At 53.2% G+C, this 17,523-nt stretch overlaps 1 protein-coding gene across 6 annotated transcripts; it reads left to right on the top strand.

Moving 5' to 3' along the window:
• The first annotated feature begins 633 nt into the window (after positions 1-633).
• LOC108493145 (cytosolic 5'-nucleotidase 1A-like) lies at positions 634-8,111 on the top strand. 6 transcript variants are annotated; one of them, XM_017806205.1, is made up of 9 exons: positions 634-752; positions 1,068-1,143; positions 1,547-1,695; positions 3,331-3,391; positions 4,120-4,287; positions 4,650-4,779; positions 5,342-5,464; positions 6,536-6,714; positions 7,239-8,111. In XM_017806205.1, exons 4-9 carry the CDS (start codon positions 3,347-3,349, stop codon positions 7,539-7,541), a joined length of 948 nt encoding a protein of 315 aa, XP_017661694.1. In that variant the 5' UTR covers positions 634-752; positions 1,068-1,143; positions 1,547-1,695; positions 3,331-3,346; the 3' UTR covers positions 7,542-8,111. The 6 variants fall into 6 exon arrangements, with proteins under 6 accessions (XP_017661694.1, XP_017661679.1, XP_017661715.1 ...); XM_017806190.1 differs by lacking the exon at positions 1,068-1,143 and having other exon boundaries at positions 1,487-1,695; XM_017806216.1 differs by lacking the exon at positions 1,068-1,143 and having other exon boundaries at positions 642-752.
• Positions 8,112-17,523: the final 9,412 nt, after the last annotated feature.

Below are 17,523 nucleotides of genomic sequence, written 5' to 3'. Positions count from 1 at the left end.
TCCTGGAAACCAGACCTGTCCCAGCTCTGCCCCACAACCCTGGCTCACCGGTCCTGCCAGATTTTCACATGACCACCAAGGCATTGCCATACCAAGTGCCTAGCCATGGGACAGGGGCTGGGGCTGCCCCTCAGCCATCCAAACCACAACCCTACTCACAAGTGCCCTGCACTCCTGCTGCTCAGAGAAGCATCACCTCCAGGAGCAGGAGATGCTGCAGGAATGACGCTGCAGCAAACCTCGGGGGGGACTTTTTGCTCTAAACTGGCAGGCCTAGAGGATGCACAAGAGAAATGCATTATGGGGATGGGGGAAAAGGGAATATGTCCAATAAAATCAGTCAGGGAAAGGGGGTCTGCATAAGCATGCTAAAAGCTGAGTATATCAGCAGTCTTTTCAACAGGCTGTTTGCTAAAGACAATTAAAAGATAAGAGATTTAGACCTTAGGAAGAAATTCTTTACTCAGAGGGTAGTGAGACACTGGAACAGGTTTTCCAGAGACCCATCCCCAGAAGAGTTCAAGGCCAGGTTGAATGAAGCCCTAAGCAACCTGATCTAGTATGTGGCATCAGTGCCCATGATGTAGGGGTTGGAACTTTAAGACTCCTTGCAACCCAAACCATTCTCTGGTTCTATGATCTCAGTGAAGCCAAGTGCACAGGACCCCAGAGGCCTCCCACATTTTCAGAGGAGATTTGGTGATACTGGTGATAACCTGGTGCCATACAGGGAGACAGCTGCCTTAGTGCAGGTGGGTTTGGTCTCCTTTGGCAGGAGCCAGGCTGGGCAGGCTGCTGCACTGGGCCTTTTTCCAGCAGTGGGGCAGGGACATGGCCTAGCTGGGCAAGGGAAAAGCTGCAGGATGGCAGCAGGTCATGTCAGTTCCTTTCTCCTACTCCTTTCCACCCTGTCCCCCTACCTCCTTCTCCCCCCTCCCCATCACCAATCACACTCTTGCAGAGAAAGGGGGTGTTGAAATATTCCAGCACCATGAGCCTCACAGGGCTGGGTGCCACACAGCTACCCAGAAAAGCAAGATCCTAGCCCAAAAATCACCCCTGCTCAGGGCACTATCTGAGAGACAGCTTTCAGAAAAGAAGGGAAAAGGGATCCAAAAACATTACAGGAAAATTGTAAATATGGTAAGCTCCCTCTGCACCCTGCCACACTCTGCACAACCCTCTGTTCCCCGCATCCCTGCAACCGCTGCGAGCCACTCTGGTGCAGGTACCCCTATATTTTTGGTCAAAACTACAACCACTGTGTATTCAGAGACTGGGAAAGGAGAGGTCTAGAGGCATGCTATAAATACTCCGGCTACAGAAATAGATACCGCAGCAGCGCTTGTGGGCAGTGCGCGGCCACTGAGCACAAGCTCCGAGGGAGCTCCAGAAGCTGGAATAGGGCTGAGCCGCCTCCCCGGCTTGGCCGCGGCTGTGTCTGTGACCAGGCCCGGGTGACCACGATCCGCCTGTGCAACGCCAGCTGGGAAATGCAGTCTGGCCCGGGCACGACGCCAACCACCTGGCTGCCTACAAATCCCAGCACGCCGGGAAGCGGAGCTGCACCCCATCCTGGCTCCTGCCTGCTTCCTGCCAGCGCGGGGAGGGGGAAATATAAACAGCGGCGTCTTGGGCAGAGCTGGGATGCTGCCGCTGGACAGGCTGTGCTGCGGAGCAGAGGCAGCGCTCGGGGTGAGTTTGGGCTTTTCTCTCTGACAAAATCCTGTCTGTGTCTAGCGGGGGTAACATCTGCCCCCCGCTACGCAGCTGCGGGGACCAGCAGCACCCGCCGGTGTGCAAACAGCATTTGCGGGCATTAGGGGCATTAGGGGCAGGGAGGTGGAAAGAAGTCAGGCTTGGTTTGCAGCGCTTGGAAGGACAGACATTAGGAGGTGGATTCTCCCACCAGGAAGGGCTGCTCAGCTCCTTTGCCTCCTTGCATTCAATTTTGACTTTCAGAAAAGTACTTGGCTGAGATTCTGTCAGAGGAAAGCTTCTCCCTGCTCGTCTAGGGTGGTGGTTGCCACCCTCTGCCCTGGTCCCTGGGAGGAGACCCCTTCCCAGCATGGGGTATGGGATGGAGGAAGCAGAGGGATGCTCAATATCTCCTGGCTTTCCATGCACCCCTGGCTGGGGAGCAGCCCTGCCGCAGGACTCTCCACCCCGGAGGCAGTCAGAAGGTGCACATGCAAGCCCGGAGCTCCCCATGGCAAGGCTCTGGCTCTCAGACAAGTGTATTGCCTACCAGCCCAGGCAACGCTTTGCAGTCCCTGAATAACAAAAATCAATTAAAGGACATTGGAACAAAAGAAAGGTCTCCCTGAAGACCCTGACTTGCCCTTCACACGGCATGCTGGCTTTGGTCTATGCTTGCAAAACCCCCAGCCCAGTAAGCAGGTAGGGCATGAACCGATAAATGAAGTTTTAACCCCCTTGCCATTCCCAGCAATCCATGTAGAGCAGTCATTCTTCTTCTGCTCTCCAGAGAAACCCTGCAGTGTTTCCATCCTGGAGCTACTGGATGGAAATAACCCCCATGGGATCGCCCTTGGTGGGAATGGGAACAGCTCCCATCCCACAGGCTGAATCCTAAAGGTCCGCTTTTAGCACTGACTAGTGCATAGAAGTGGAGCGTACAGCATGGTGGTTACAGAAACCACAGGACCTGGGTGTACAAAAATAAATGGGATTATGATTCAGTTGCCCTCACAGGCAGACCCATGTACCTCCCCGAAGATTTTCATCTGCCAGACCTGGAGTAGCACTGAGACTTTCAGTGTACAGCCTGGCTGGCTCACAGGGCTGTGGAGGGGCAGACCAGCCCCAGTCCCAGCCTGCACTCAAGCCCTCACCACACATCTCTACTTACTCTGGCCTTTTACAGCTGCAAATGAGGTTCTCATGCAGTGAACTCATTCATTTGTAGATGCAAATTCACCATTCGAGCAAAAGTAGCAAAAAAGGCAATAAGGATGTGAACTAGAAACCTACCCATAAGATCTGATCTATTTTGTCTTTTAAAGACAGCCTTATTTTGCTGGGAAAATAGCTCCACAACAGCTTTCAGCAGTTCCACACAAAGAAAAGTACCCTCTGAGATAAATAAAAATAAAGCAATGATCTGTGTTTGAAAAGCCACTTTTCCATCATATTTAATTGGAACTATTAGAACAGTTTTCCTGGGAGCAGAGCTGCTGCCAGCAGAAGCAAGTTCATTTGGACTGCTCCACTTGGTGGGTAGGATGTCCCCTGTCTCCTTTCCACTCTTCCCCTTCTGTAGATTGGCTATATTATAATCTGTCAGTTTCATTTTATGTTTTCTCTTAGAAGCTGAAAACTGAAGATGGCAGAGCCTGAAAGCACAGTCATAAACACCAATGTGAAACAGGTAAAAGGTTGTTCATTACAAAATACACATCCGGTATTTCTAAACCAAGTTTTGAAATCCCACCTCAGGAGAGGACACACTGCAACCCAGAGCTGTGGTGGCGTCAATTGCAACCCAGAGCTGTGGTGGCCTCAATTGCTTGTGCCTAGGTTTTAGCAGAAGTGGCCTGTCTCAGGGCTGCTGAGCATCTGGTCCCAGGGAGGTCCATGTGATTTCCACATGGAAGGAAGTTGCAGGGCTGAACCTCCAGTTGCATGGAAAGGACAGGTACATTTGCTCACACTTAAATTTTGGAGTGGCCAGGGAGAAAGCAGCAGCTTCTGTACGTACACAGAAACTTTATTAGACTGTCCGGAACAGACACAAAGGGTAAAACCACCAGCATGTGCAGAGAAACCCAGCAGTGCCCAGCTCAGCACAAACCATGGCTGTACTGTGCCCACAAACTGCAAAATTATGAAGCAATCCCCTCTGTATGAGCTGTCCTTGGAGGATGTGGGACTTACCAGACAGGTTAGGGTTTCACAACTGCCAGCCCCATCCTTGGTGGCCTGAAGATGAAGACTGGGCTTCGTACCTCTGGCATCAGGAACCGTGACACATAGGTGATACCTCCAACACCCAACCCCACCACTCTGGTCGGTGGAGCCCTGTTCCCCCCGCTCACCCCACCTCCACGAGTTCCTTCTTTGCTGTCCCCTGACTCCTCTTTCCTCCCTGTCCTGCAGAAAGATCCCAGCAAGGCACTGGTCATTGCTGTGACCACCAGAGCCATCTTCAACTTGGAGAAGGAGCACAAACTCTACCTGGAGAAGGGCAAGGAGGAGTACACAAGGCACCAGCAGGTCAACCAGGACAAGCCCCTCCCACCAGGCACAGCCTTTGCCTTCATCCAGGTGAGCCCCACACCTGGCTGGTGGCACATGCAGACACTTGCAGGATGGGGTGAAAGCTCAGCTTTCTCAGCTGTGTCAGCTCCCATCATCACAGGGTGCAGGCCCTGGCCTGGCCTCTTGGCCTCATGGCAGGGCATAAAGACCTGTGCTCCTCATCAGTCCATCTCCCCCATGGTGAGGTATCCTGCTCCCTGCTTCCCTAACGATGGGTTTTGCAGGATGGTTGCTCCGTCTGACTCTCCATAACATGCCAGCTTTGCCATAGCTAACACAGCACAAACCACTAAACTCAACTGCAGAAGAGCCCCCGCAAAGCCACTGCAGTCATGCCTCTCCAAAAGAGTCCCATCTTGTCCTCACAGGCAGTGCAGTATGTGAACAAGAAGATGCTGGAGAGCAACCCAGCAGAGAAGGACCTCTTTGACATCCTGGTGCTCTCCAACAACAGCCCAGAGAGCGGAGCACGCATCATCAACAGCGCCAAGCACTACGGTAAGAGGGACCCATCCCCAGGGGTACCTGCTTCCCCCGGGCGGCTGTGAAACAGATAAGGCACCACAGTGGATCATCAGTGGCAAATGGAGAGCCAGGGGAAGCAAGGGGAAGGGGTTCTCTTGAAAACAAGCTCAATTCCTGCCAGCCCCATGCTGCTTGCCCAGGGTGCTGGAGCACACCCAGAGCGCAGGCTCCTTGGCAGAGCCATATCCTTCGCACCACCAGGAGGTCTGGCAGCATTTTGCACAGCCTGGACATCCTCAGTCAGCTACTGATAAAACCCAGTTCTTTATAAATGACCCCTAAATCTCAGAGTGCTGTCATGAGGAATGCTCATTTAAGGAGGGATGGAGGGAATATTTAACCGCACTCCACAGTTTTGTAGGAGCAATAGAACAAGAAGATGCAGCCAGAACGTGGGCAGGTTCCCCACACAGCACTGGGAACTTCATTGCCCTGAGCTCCTGCAGCAAAGCATGCCAAACCCAGGGAGGGACTGGGGGGCTGTAAGGAGGATGTTGCTCCATAACAGACTTTTCTCACATTCCCTGACCTGAAGGCCTGGAGATCTCCAAGTTTTGCTTTGTCAGCGATGAGGACTCCACACAGTACCTGAAGTCCCATGGGGTCAAGCTCTTCCTCTCAGCTGACAGGACAGATGTGTGCAATGCCCTCCAGAGAGGTGCGTTCTCTCCATCCCACGTCCCCAAACGCACCACACTTTTCCCAGGTAGCCCAATACCAAGAGGCAGTGCCAGACCCAAGGTTTCACGGGGGCAAGGGGTGGATGGCATTGAATATCAGTACAGTCCTGAACAGTTCAATCTCCTCTTCTGTCCTTTTACCAGTAGCCTGCAAACACACCAGTGTTGCTCAGATGCCTTCACAAGTCACTGAGTGCTTGATGCATCGTTCTTGCCATAGCTCTGCCATGGGCTGGTCATTCCCTGCCTGACATTTAAGCCTTTTTAACCAGAGATGCAATGCCGTGGCTGCTCCCTGGATCAATGCGAGTGCATCAGTGATTCCCAGGGCTTTGTGAGGATGCCATAGAAATTTGCTGCCTTGGTACATGCAGAGTTACTGTGTGCTCAGAGATAGATGAAAGCACGTTTGACCTAGATGGGAGGGAGTGCAGTCTCCCCACAGCTCTAATGGGGTTAATTGCCTTCCTATTAATTCACTTGGGTATGAGCACATCAGCTGGCCACGTTCTTCAAGGTCAGGAGCAAGACATCTGCAGCCTGGACTTTCCTTGTCTACACAGGACATTCCTGGAGCCTCCTTGAGAGCATCATTGCTCTCATCCCCATCTGGGGACCTGGATCCATGGATGAGGGCGGGCAGGGTGCAGCTTGTAGGAATTAAGCCAAATTAAGCCAATTACGCCAATCAATGGAGATGCCAGTCTGTGTTATTCACAGCACAGAGCTAAATCTGAACATTAAAGCCAGGCTTGGCAGGGTGAGCGAGCACCAGGAGGAGGGCTGCTCATGCCTTGACAACCACACACCATCTCTTAGCAGAGATCCCTTGGTCTCTGATCAGCAGCACTTCCTTATCCATCCCCATGGAGGCATAACACAGCCCTGGAAAGGCTGGGCTGACTCCCACAGAAGGCTCCATGGCTTGGAGATCCTGACATGGTGGTGTGGGATGGGGCTGCAGCAGATGTGTGGGGAAGAGCTTGCCATGCACAAGCTGCCCCCGGGGGCCGTGTCCTTCCTGACCCCCACCTTGCTCTGTCTCACAGGGGTCTCAGCAGCGCTCATTTTCCAGCAAGAGGTGCAGGCCCCCAGTACCCCACTCCGCGTGGTGTTTGACGGGGATGCCGTGCTCTTCTCCAATGAGACAGACCTGATCTTCCAGGAGCACGGGCTGGAGGGGGCAGTGCGGTACGAGCAGGCGATGGAGGCCGTGCCCATGGGAGAGGTGAGCATGCCACCTCCCTTCCTTGGGCACCCACAGGCTCTGCCATCACTGCCACTTGGGCTTTGCCATGAGCAGCCAAAAAAGCACAAATCCTTACAAATTCCCTAGGCATCCACCATTCAGTCCCTGGTGTGGGCCTGATTTGGAGTCCCCCTGGAAATGCATCTGGCCTGTTTTCTCCTATAAGTGAACATCAGCTCCCAAATATCCAGGGTTGTGGTTATCCTCAACATCACCTTTTGTAGGATGTGACCACTTGCAGGACTCAGACCCAGAGGCACTGGTCACTGAGATGTACCTTCCTGGTCACTTTGGGATTAGTATGAACACCACAAGGCTCACCTTCCTCCCAAGCACCCCAGCGCACCGCACCAGTCCCAGACTGCCCAGTCCTGCAGCCCACAAGCATTGCTGTGCTCTGCAGAGCCCTGAGGAACCCTGGAAGAGGAACAAGTAGCTTGTACAGGCAGAGTAGATGTCTCCTTATTTTTCACCCACTCCCAACTGTCTTGCTGTGCTTCCAGGGTCCCCTGAAGACTTTTGCCGTGCACCTCGGGAAGATGCGCAGGAAGTTCAGCCAGGAAAAATCCCCCATCCGCACCTACCTGGTGACTGCACGCAGTGGCCGGGACATGGGCATCCGAGCCATCAAGACGCTCCGGGAATGGGGCCTGGCCATCGATGAGGCTTTCTTCATGGATGGGGCTCCCAAGGGCCCCATCCTCGCCCAGATCCAGCCTCACATCTTCTTTGACGATGGGCTTCATAACATCCAAGGAGCTCAAAATGTCGGTGTGCCCTCTGCCTGGGTCCCCTCCTGCTGCTGATGGGCTGCAGGCCAGCAGTCCTCCCCCCAGCCACACAGGAGACTGGGTCAGTTGGAGGCAAACCTTCTGGTGGAGAAGGAGAGATTTCCTGACATGCAGCAAGTAAATCTCAGGAAAAGGGGACAAGAGCGTGGACTCCCATGCAAAACTTAATGCTCATTTCTGCTCCTGATATGAGGTCCTTTAGGTCTTAGGTTAAAGCGAAAAGATGCAACAGCTCTAGGAGAGAAAGACACCTTTGCTGTGACACTGAGGACTACACCTACCTGCCCGGTAGGACCTGGGGACTTTTCTCAAAGAATTAAGTGAAGCTAATGCCACACACATGAGCTAAAGGAAGGATGAACTAAAAATGGCAGCTTTGGCTGTTCTCTGACAGTCTCCAAGATGGAGCAGCACATAAAGGATATCAGCCTGTTGAGGCGAGTCCAGAGAAGGGCCATCAAGATGAGTAGAGGGATGAAACAGCTCTCCTATGAGGAAAGGCTGAGAGAATTGGGTTTGTTCAGCCTGGTGAAGGCTTCAGGGCAACCTAATTGCAGCCTTCCAGTACCTGAAGGGGCCTACAAGAAAGATGGAGAGATTCTGTTTACAAGGGCCTGGAGGGACAGGACAAGGGGTAATGGTTTCAAACTGAGCATAAGTTTAGATTAGATATTAGGAAAAAGTTCTTTACTATGAGGGCTGTGAGGCACTGGAACAGGTTGCCCAAGGAAGGTGTAGATGTCTCATCCCTGGCAGTGTTCAAGACCACGTTGGGTGGAGCTCTGGGTCTGATCTAGTGAAAGGTGTCCCCCCCTACCCTCACAAGGGGATTTGGAACTGGATGATCTTTAAGGTCCTTTCCAACCCAGGCCATTCTATGATTCTATGGTTTATTCCCAGGTTCTCTGCCTAAAGGGAGCCCTCAAGACCCTGCCTCACCAGACACACTCAGCTTGGTTTCCGGAGGACACTGATGTGCTAGCAAGTCCTTCAGACAGCTCCAGCCAAACTTAGAAGAGAAAGATTTCAAAACTGTAAAGGACCTACAAACCTTTTAGAAATGGGTGAACAGGTTGAAGAAAGAAAGCCCTTATTAAGTTATTCCCCCTTATAAAAGAGATTATAGCACAAGTCAGTTTTCCTTAGGCATGCAGGCTGCTCACAGAGTGCTCTTAGGAGACACAGACCTGTAGGACACTCAGCTCCAGGAGCTACAGGACAGGGACAAGCTGCAACCCAGCACTGAGGTCCATCCAAGAGACAGAGCTGCCACATAGCTCCGATGTCCCACCAGGAGAGGGCAGTGGAGATGGGCTGCCTGCAGCGCAAGCCATGCAGGAGCCAGGGCTGCCAGGGCTGCAGACCAGCCACCGAAGGGGCCAGGGCAGGACTGGGTGCCGTGGCCAAGCTTAAGTGGGTCTCCAGAGCTGTGTATGGAGGGGGTGGGTGGAGGTCTCGGGAGCAACTGCTCCCTGCTGATGGGGTTCGTGGGTGTGCTCAGTTCTCTCTCTGGCATCATGGCACACCCCATGCAGGGGAGCCTCTCCTCTGGCAATTTGGACTCTGCTTCTAATTTTCCTTGGCAACAAGCAGCCCCCCAAAGTTCTGTTGCAGGTTTCTTTCCCCAGGGCTGTATGTGAGTCGCCACTAGGGGCCATTGTGCTGCCTGGGGACATGGCACCTCAAATCCCTGTCAGCTCTCCAGAACTGCCTCATAAAAAAAACCAAACTGGCTGCTCAGGTGGCAGTGGGATTATGGACTGAGGAGATAAAGACAATACTGGCTTCGTTTTTTTAATCTCAGCATAATCAGTAATTTTTTTAAAGGCTTCAGAAGTGTTGCTCTCTTTTCAATGCTTTTTCCGCCCAATAAATAAATAAACAAGCATCCCATTGTGAGTGCTTGTTCCTCGTGCCTGTGTTCAGCAGTGTGGGAGGAGGGGTGGGATAACTCAGTGCTCCTTAACAGACATTCAGTTATTTATTAGGTGTTACACACGTTCATCAAGATGGGTTAAATACAAAATAAACTTTCAGTGGGCTTTGGATTAAGCTTCTGAATGTCGTCTTTGTGTCTGTGTCCCCAAGCTCACTCCTGCTGCCTTGGGCTTGGGGACTCTGCACACCTCGGCCCAGCAAAGGGTGCTGCTGGCCCCACCATGCTGCCAGCACAGGTCCTGTCCCTACTGTTGTGGCTAAGGGAGGGCAGGGATGCCTGTGTGCAGGGTTTTAATAGGAAGCCACCTCCAAAGCAGCAAAGCCTGGCAGAGTCTTGGCACCAGGAGTCTGGCCCCCTGCCCTTTTGCTCAGTCTAGATGCTGAAATTAGATGTTTCAAGGTAGCAACATCAACAACATCAGCTACTCATCATCTGCTAATAATGCTAAGCAGCCGTCAGCTGAGCAAACATTAATTACAGGATGCTCAAAACACGACCGGTAAGCAGGTACAGATGTTCGTCCCACTTTCATGCAGGTCAGACACCACCAGGCTCTGTGCAGTGATCCAAGTGCCCATCTCCAGCCCTGCTCACCGTGCACAGCTGGCTGCTTCGGTGGCAACTGGTGGTGGGGGCACGGAGCCAGTGGTGGGGGTGACGGTTGTCCTTGACATCCTCCCCCACTTCAATCCATCACATTTGCCGATGCCTGGACAGAGCCAGCAGGAGCTTGGTCAATGCCTTGGGCAAGAGGAAATCAGCTGAGTCAAGAGTGGTGGGAACAGGCCCACGTGAGCCATCGCAGTGCGTGGGATGCTGAGGCAGGGGGAAAGTGCCACATGCCTCCCTCCAGCACTGTCAGCACAGTGGGGGATGACAGGGCAAAACGTGCCCAAAATAGGAAAAAAAGGAAGGAAACTCAAGGCTTGTAGGGTTGCATCATATAGGGCCAAGTGCAGCTGCTTCAGGCCTTGGCTCAAATGTGTAGCATCAAAACTGCCCTTGTTGCCCTGCTCTGAAGACGGAGCATCAGAAACACCCTCCAGAAAGGACTGATGCAGCTTCATGCCCTGCTGCACAGACAGACTTGCTGTTTCTGTCTTAGAGATGTCTGTAATAAGTTCATTAATGCTTAGGATGCTCCTTAGGTTTTGGCTTTCTAAGGCATCTTGATCTCCCTCCTTCAAGGGGTTGCTGATGCCCAAGGGTCTCTTGGTACTGCAGCCCAAAGAGGGTTTAGGTGCTGGGGCTGGTTGTGACATGTTTCTCTCATGTTTTGGCAGCTAGGGCAAGGCAGGAGCACCTGTGTCACCATCAGGGACAGGCTCCCTTTGAACCCTGCTGGGTTTCACACCTTTCCACTCCAGTAAAAGAAGTGCAAGGGAGTGAAAAGTGGACCCTCAGGACCTGCACTTGATTCTGACCATTGCTTTCCAACAAACCCCTTCAACCCCAGCCAAAGCTGCCTGGTGTCCAGCTGTACCCCTCTGACACTGCTTGGGACACTCCCAAGACACCCTCCTGGTCCAGAGAGGTAAGCAGGCAATGTCCTCCTCTGCTCAGCCACAAGCAGACCAGCTGCCTCCTCTCCCAAGCCCAGTGCTGCCAGCAATGTCAAACAAGTGGCCCTTGTTTTGGGGTGGGGCATGTGACCCCAGGGATCAGAGAATGCAGCTGCCTGGCCCCGAGGAGTTCACAGGAGACCTTTGCCCAGGACCATGCCCTTAATCCCCCACTCACTGCACCAGTCAATTCAGAGTTGCAATGCTAAAAACAAAACAACCCAGCACTAAGGGAGAGAAAGGATTTTATGAAATGGTGGTAGTGCAGGGAGGGAAGATTGGTGGGTATTTATCTGCTAACAGACATCTGCAGTGGCAGTGTCCAAACTGTTCAGCTTCATTGACTTCTGGCTGCAGCAGGAGAGGATGCTGGAGGCTGCAGACCTGGGCACAGCTGCAGTGTCTGTCAGGGATGTTCCTACACCTCCCTCCACCCATAACCAACAAGCACCTTTGGCCACAAGCACAGAGCAAAGCATCTTCACATTTTTGACCATAACCCTAACCCTAAGTCACCCTGGTGGCAGTGCTCCTTGGGAAACACTCAGGGGTTGTTAGCCAGAGAGGCTGAGATGCCACATCCCACACTGTAAAAAATTATTAACAGGGTGTTTTGTGTGCAGAAGGTCAGAGAGAGGGTGTGCAAAGCCACAGACTCTGTTTGCCGACGTGCTTAAACCTGGGTTCAAAATCTTAACCCCAGGCAGTCACACTGGATATAATGGCTGTGGTGGCATGTGAAGATGGAGCTTGGGAGAAAGGTGACAATCAATTAGAATTCAGAGCTTACGTGGGCATATTGACCCAGCAGAAACTGCCCCAGGAGGTCCAGATTGATTCACCAAATTACCAGTGGAAGGTGATTGCTCCCAATCCAAGAAAACACATTGCAACTTTAAGCTGATCCTTGGGTTGCAATGGGGTGTTGACCCTCGTCTTCCTGAGCCCACACTCCTCCCAGGATCAGAAGTCTCAATTGCTTCAGTGTTTTGTCACTTTGAGGAGACATGATTGCACAAATGATGGCCTTCTTGAGGCAGCTTCTGCTGGAAATTAAAGAAAATAAATGACATCTAGTGCTGGCTAAGAGAATGAGACGGATGGTGTGCTTGGATGTGGCTGGAGACAATTCTCTTCATCATGTGTGGAAACCCCACTAGCAAGCCAATACCCCCCCCCAAGCTGGGCTCACATGGGGACTGCAGCAGGGATTGCTCAAGGAGGTGACAAGGTGAGTTGGGTCCCTGTGCTCCCCATCACATCCTGGCGTGGGTGGGGATGAATCAATACCATCATTGCCACTTACCATCCCATCCCGTCAGCCGCCGGTCACGCTGCCTGCTGCCAGTGTCTGCCAGGATTGTTGTTGCCTGTCTCTGGCAATTTCAGCCTGCTGCAAAATAACTCGGGTGAGGCAAACAACACGAGATCCCTGCCCCGAGGAGCAGACAGGGCTAGCAGCCAGGGAGAGGCAGGTCCCCTCCTCCCCAAGGTGGGTCCCAGGTGTGTCACCAGCCATGCAGAAGGATGGGCCAGGGGATGACGAAGGGCATCTAATGCCGAGCAGGGTCAGGAGCGGGCAGGTGGTGCGGGGGTGGCAAGGATTTGGGCAGGGCCACAGAGTGCCTGGGACACAGGGACAGGCAATGCCGAGTTTGGCAGCAGCCCACTGAGGCAAGGTGGTGCGCAAGTAAACCTTAGTGAAAACACCAGGGCAGCTCACAGGCTTAAAGACCATAAGTATTTTGCCACATAAATGCTTTCTGGTTTTTTTCAATAGCTAGATGAGAAAGGCTGGAAGAGCAGGATCTGATGGAGAAGTCCACTGGGGTGAAAGCACTTCATGCTCAAAGGCTGCTGCAAATGGCCCTGATGGGGATGGAGCCATTCTCAGGGTCCCTGCCTGTGGTGTCACCCAGTTGTGTCACCCAGCCACCAGTGCGCCGTCCTCACCTGCCACCAGGACAAGGGGCTTTGCAGCATGAGAGAGACCAAGGGAACAATTACCACCCAGCCTAAGCCTTTTGCAACTCCACTTAGCATCTCCCCAAGGTCACTGCAGCCCATGCTGGCAGCCAAAACACATTTAAGCAGGCTGCTGGCCAGCTGCCTCCAAACCAGCTCCAGTCAGCCGACACCAATGGATCGAGGATTGCCCCAACCGATGATGCCAAGCACATCTTCCCCAGCGCCTACACAGATGGGACACAACTGTCAGGGCCTGCATGAGTCACTTCGTTGTGCTCAGTGCAAACCCTCCCCTGCTCCCAGGTTTCCCATCAGACAGAGCTACTACTAAACCACCTTCAGGTTTGCTTTTGTGGGTGTCACCCAGAAAGGGGGTGTAATTTGGGATGTGCTAGTGCCACTGGAAAACGCACCCTCACCTTGTGAATTGTACATCAGTTTAGGAAATAGTGTTGGGAGTGGGCGAGGTCTTGGCACCGTGCCAGGAAAAAGTTACCACTAATACATTCAGAATCCCAGGGATGGTGAATCAGGCTCTGCTAATGAGCTGCATCCAGCACCTTCACACTGGCACCAGCACCTTGAGTTGGAGTCAGGCTGTTTGAAAGCAGACTTGCCCAGGCTTGTGGCTCTGCTCAGCTTAGATGGAGGAGTAGTTTTCTCTTTTAGCAACAAGCTTCGAAATCAGAAACGCATTTTTTTGAACTTGAAGACATTTGTCCTCTAAACATCCCACCTGCAGCTTGGCAAAAAAAATAATCTGCATTTCTGAATGGAAGCTTTCCTTGCCCTTTAGGTCACTGCAGCTCGGCGCATTGGCTACCATTATGATAAATAAATATAGGAAAAAACCATGGAGGAAAGGGTGAAGGCAAACACACAGCTATATGTAAGGACAAACAGGCCACTGTAGCATCCCTGACAAAATGTTGTCAGACTGCAAATGGAGCCCCTCAAAAATAAGGTGTTTGAAACTGAATATGAGTTGGCAGTGTGTCCAAGTGGCCAAGAAAACCAATGGTATCCTGGCCTGTATCAAAACTAGTGTGGCCAGCAGGGCTACGGCAGGGATATTCCCTCTGTACTAAGCACTGGTGAGGCCACACCTCGAGTCCTGTGTCCAGTTCTGAGCCCCTCACTGCAAGAAAGACATTGAGCTGCTGGAGCATGTTCAGAGAAGGGCAGTGGAGCTGGTCTGGAGCACAAGTCCTACGAGAAGCAGCTGAGGGAGCTGGGGGTGTTCAGCAAAACGGAAGCTCAGGTGAGACGTCATTGCTCTTTACAACTACCTGAAAGGGGGTTGTGGGGGTCGTCCTCTTTTCCCAGGTAGCAGGTAACAGGATGAGAGGAAACAGCCTCTAGATGTGGCAGGGGAGCTTTACACTGGATATTGGAAAAATTTCTGCCCTGAAAAGGTGTTCAGGCATTGGAACAGGAAGTGGTAGAACCACCATCTTTGGAGGGATTTAAAAGCAATGTAAATGTGGTACTGTGGGTTTAGTGGTGGACTTGGCAGTGCTGGGTTAATGGTTGAACTCAATGATCTTGAGGGTCTTTTCCAGCCTAAAGGATTCTATGATTACAAACGAAGCTGCATCAGGTCCCTGCCCATGTGGCAAAGGGCAGGTGGGACACCCTGGTGTCACTTGACAAAGGAGACCCCAGTCTCCCAGAGTTGGGGCTGGGGTTCTCTTCCCAGCTGGAGCCTCCGGAGCTGAGTCATTTGACCCCCCCACCTTGGGAATCCTCTCAAGCAGGGATCAAGGTTGCGAAAGCGAGGCCGGCTCCCAGGGGCGCGTCGCCCCACACCCACAGCTGTGGCTGCAGGGGACAGTGCTCTGGTTCACCCCCTGGAGCCAGGGGGGATGCAAGGGGCCAGGGAGACAGACGAGCAAGGAAAGGGGTTCATCCACTGTGACAAAAATAGGAGTGAGGAGGGATGGATCCCTCAGCTGTGTGTTCTTTAGATGCCTCAGCCATGGCATTCCATCTTGCTCCACAAATAAGGAAAAATGTGGAAAAAAACCTGATCCCAGGCTCGTGCCAGTTTATCTTGTTAAGATAAACTCTCACAGTCCCAGCCTATAAATACTCAGACGTGCTCCCAGCTCCTGTTTAAACATACCCACTGTACCTCTCGAGGCTTTGACATCAGGGCAAACATTCCACAGAGGTGCTGAGGGAGCCCAAATGCAGAAATCCTGACTCCTTGCTGGAGCCACCACTCCCCCAGCACACAGGCACAGCAGTGTCAGCTCCAAAACCACTGGTGCCAAGAGCCAGAGCCAGATTAAACACTCTGGGGGATAAGCCCCCCAGTCCCTTCCCGTCCTGCAAGCACCCAGGAGATAATTAGTATTGTAACATTCCCTGACATAGCCCCATCCTCACTTTTTCCCAATAAACCATTGAGAAGTGTCTGGCCTCACTGGTGCTATGGACACATAAGTCACTTGGAGCAGCCCATCTAAAAGCAGTGACCCTCTTGCACTGGTATGGGAGCAGCTCCGGATGAAGACACAAGCCCTGTTACCATGAAGCTCAAGCAAAGGCTTGTTCATAACAGCTTTGCTAACAGTAAAGCTTGCCTTTAAATCTCTTGGAATTAACAAAACAGACACAGATGGGTCCAGACTTCTTGACTCTGCTGAAAGACTTTGTTCTACAATATGTGATGGTACGGGGCATGCCGTCCTCACCTGCATGCTGGAACCCAACTCCATAGCCACAGGATTCTGGCAGAGACTGGCCAAACTGGAAACCCTTGAGGAGGAGCTGCTGTAGGTGCTCCAGCCTGGGGCCCAGGCGGCGTTGCCTGGCCAGCTATGGTTTCCCAGCCACTTCAAAGAGCAGGGAGGAGGGCTCCAGGAAAGCCTGTAAGGGGTGAAGGGGAGCTCTGGGCCTGGCATCAGGACTATCCCTTTTGTATGCAAAGCGCATTTGCAAAGGGGTCTAGAGCCCTTGGGGAGGGTGGATTTGTTCGGGTGGGACCACAGTTGGGTTAGTTTATATCTGACCCACTTCTGCCTGCGGCCACTCAGCACAGGGCTGCCAGTACCCAGGAGGACAAGAGGAGGAAACCTGCAAGCTGGAGCCCACAGCAGCAGCAACAATGCCTCTGCAGTCAGGCTCCAGATGCGGGGGACCCACTATGCCTTGGCCCCTTGCCCAAAAGAACCACATGGGGTTTTGCTGAGTCACACAGTGCTGTGGGGCCAGGAGGGCGCCCGGGTTTTGCTGACTCATGGTCAGTGGCACTCGCCTTGACCACACGCCCGCAGGGGCAGGAGGGAAGCAGGTGCTGGCCGAAGTAACGGGACCCACCAGGTTCAACCAATGCCTCTGGCCATCATGCCAGAAAATCTCATCCCAAGGGGGAACCATGTCCCCACGGGGAGGCAGCAGGATTCCTGATACCCACCAGCTTGGCTGCGGCATGGCAATTTGGAGAACTAGTGGGACAAGAGACAGCCCAGGGCAGAAATGTCCCCTCAAAACAATTGGCATGGACCTCACTTGGGGAGTGGCAGGCATGGACCCAGGGATGCAAGGATCCTTTGTGAGGCCATGGGTGGATGGAAAAGGCTCAGGGACAGCGTGTGGGAAGGAGATGGTGCAAGTGAGGTGCCGGCGACGTGACCCAGCAATTTTCCAGAAGTTGCATGAACGTGAAGGTGACAGGAGAGGGACAGGGACCTCACCACGAAGCCAAGGGTCCCCCACTCCAGCAGTGCCCAGCTCATTCCACAGGCTGCTGCTCTCCTGTCCCCAAGACTGCACACAAGAAGAAGCAGAAAAAAAAAGTGCCCCTAGCCCTCAGGACCTGGAAGGAAAAATGTCTGTAAATCCGGTTTCGTTTATATTGTTTTTCCAGTGGGTCTTGTGGCTCTGTAAAAGCTCGGTTGGGGCAAACCGGGCAGAGATTAGCTCTCACGAGCCAGCACCGTGGCACCTGTGAGCCTTGCCGTGATACCCCGGTGGGGGCAAAGAGCTCATCCCGGTGATCCCTGATGTTCAGCCCTACAAACGGGGGACCAGGGGATTGACTGCAGCGTGCTGGTGGCCAGTGCCCTCCCGGCACTGCCACAGTGCATTTTGAAGGGTGGCACATATGGCTTGACACCCCTCCAGCGCCACCCAAAAAAAAAGCTGTGGCCAAGTTATATGCCCATCTTCCCCAGAAACCCCCAGCTCGGAGGGATGAGTCCCCCCAGATTGGAGGTGTCCTGTGGCCAGGGAGAAGCACGGGGCTTGGGGGGGCTGCCACGGCCCCCCGGGGCGGGAGGTGCAGAATGAAACTCCCCTGGTGAGTGACCGAGGTCCGAGAGCAGCCTAGGCCTCGCCATGCCCGGCTTGGGAGGGCCCTGCGCTCCGCGGGGTTTCGGTGGCCGCTGGCTGGGGAGTGCGTCCCCCCACACCACTCTCCGGGGGGGGCGAAAAAAGGCCGGAAAACCTGGAAAGAACAAAAAACCACCCAAGAGGGGGAAGCTAAAGTCAGGGCAGAAGGAGCGCGCGCGGCCGGGCGGGC

This window comes from Lepidothrix coronata, unplaced genomic scaffold (assembly GCF_001604755.1).
Source record: "Lepidothrix coronata isolate B3197 unplaced genomic scaffold, Lepidothrix_coronata-1.0 Scaffold1, whole genome shotgun sequence".
NCBI classification, from domain to species: domain Eukaryota; kingdom Metazoa; phylum Chordata; class Aves; order Passeriformes; family Pipridae; genus Lepidothrix; species Lepidothrix coronata.
Note: the sequence above shows the minus strand (reverse complement) of the source record. Positions and strands in the feature narration are given on the sequence as shown.

What these genes read in the sequence shown, in the direction of transcription:
- LOC108493145 (XM_017806226.1), top strand. Translation starts at nt 3,347, where the DNA reads ATGGCAGAGCCTGAAAGCACAGTCATAAACACCAATGTGAAACAG. An exon ending in CAGCCTTTGCCTTCATCCAG is followed by an intron (nt 4,288 to 4,649) that starts GTGAGCCCCACA and finishes TTGTCCTCACAG; the next exon opens with GCAGTGCAGTATGTGAACAA. An exon ending in GTGCAATGCCCTCCAGAGAG is followed by an intron (nt 5,465 to 6,535) that starts GTGCGTTCTCTC and finishes TCTGTCTCACAG; the next exon opens with GGGTCTCAGCAGCGCTCATT.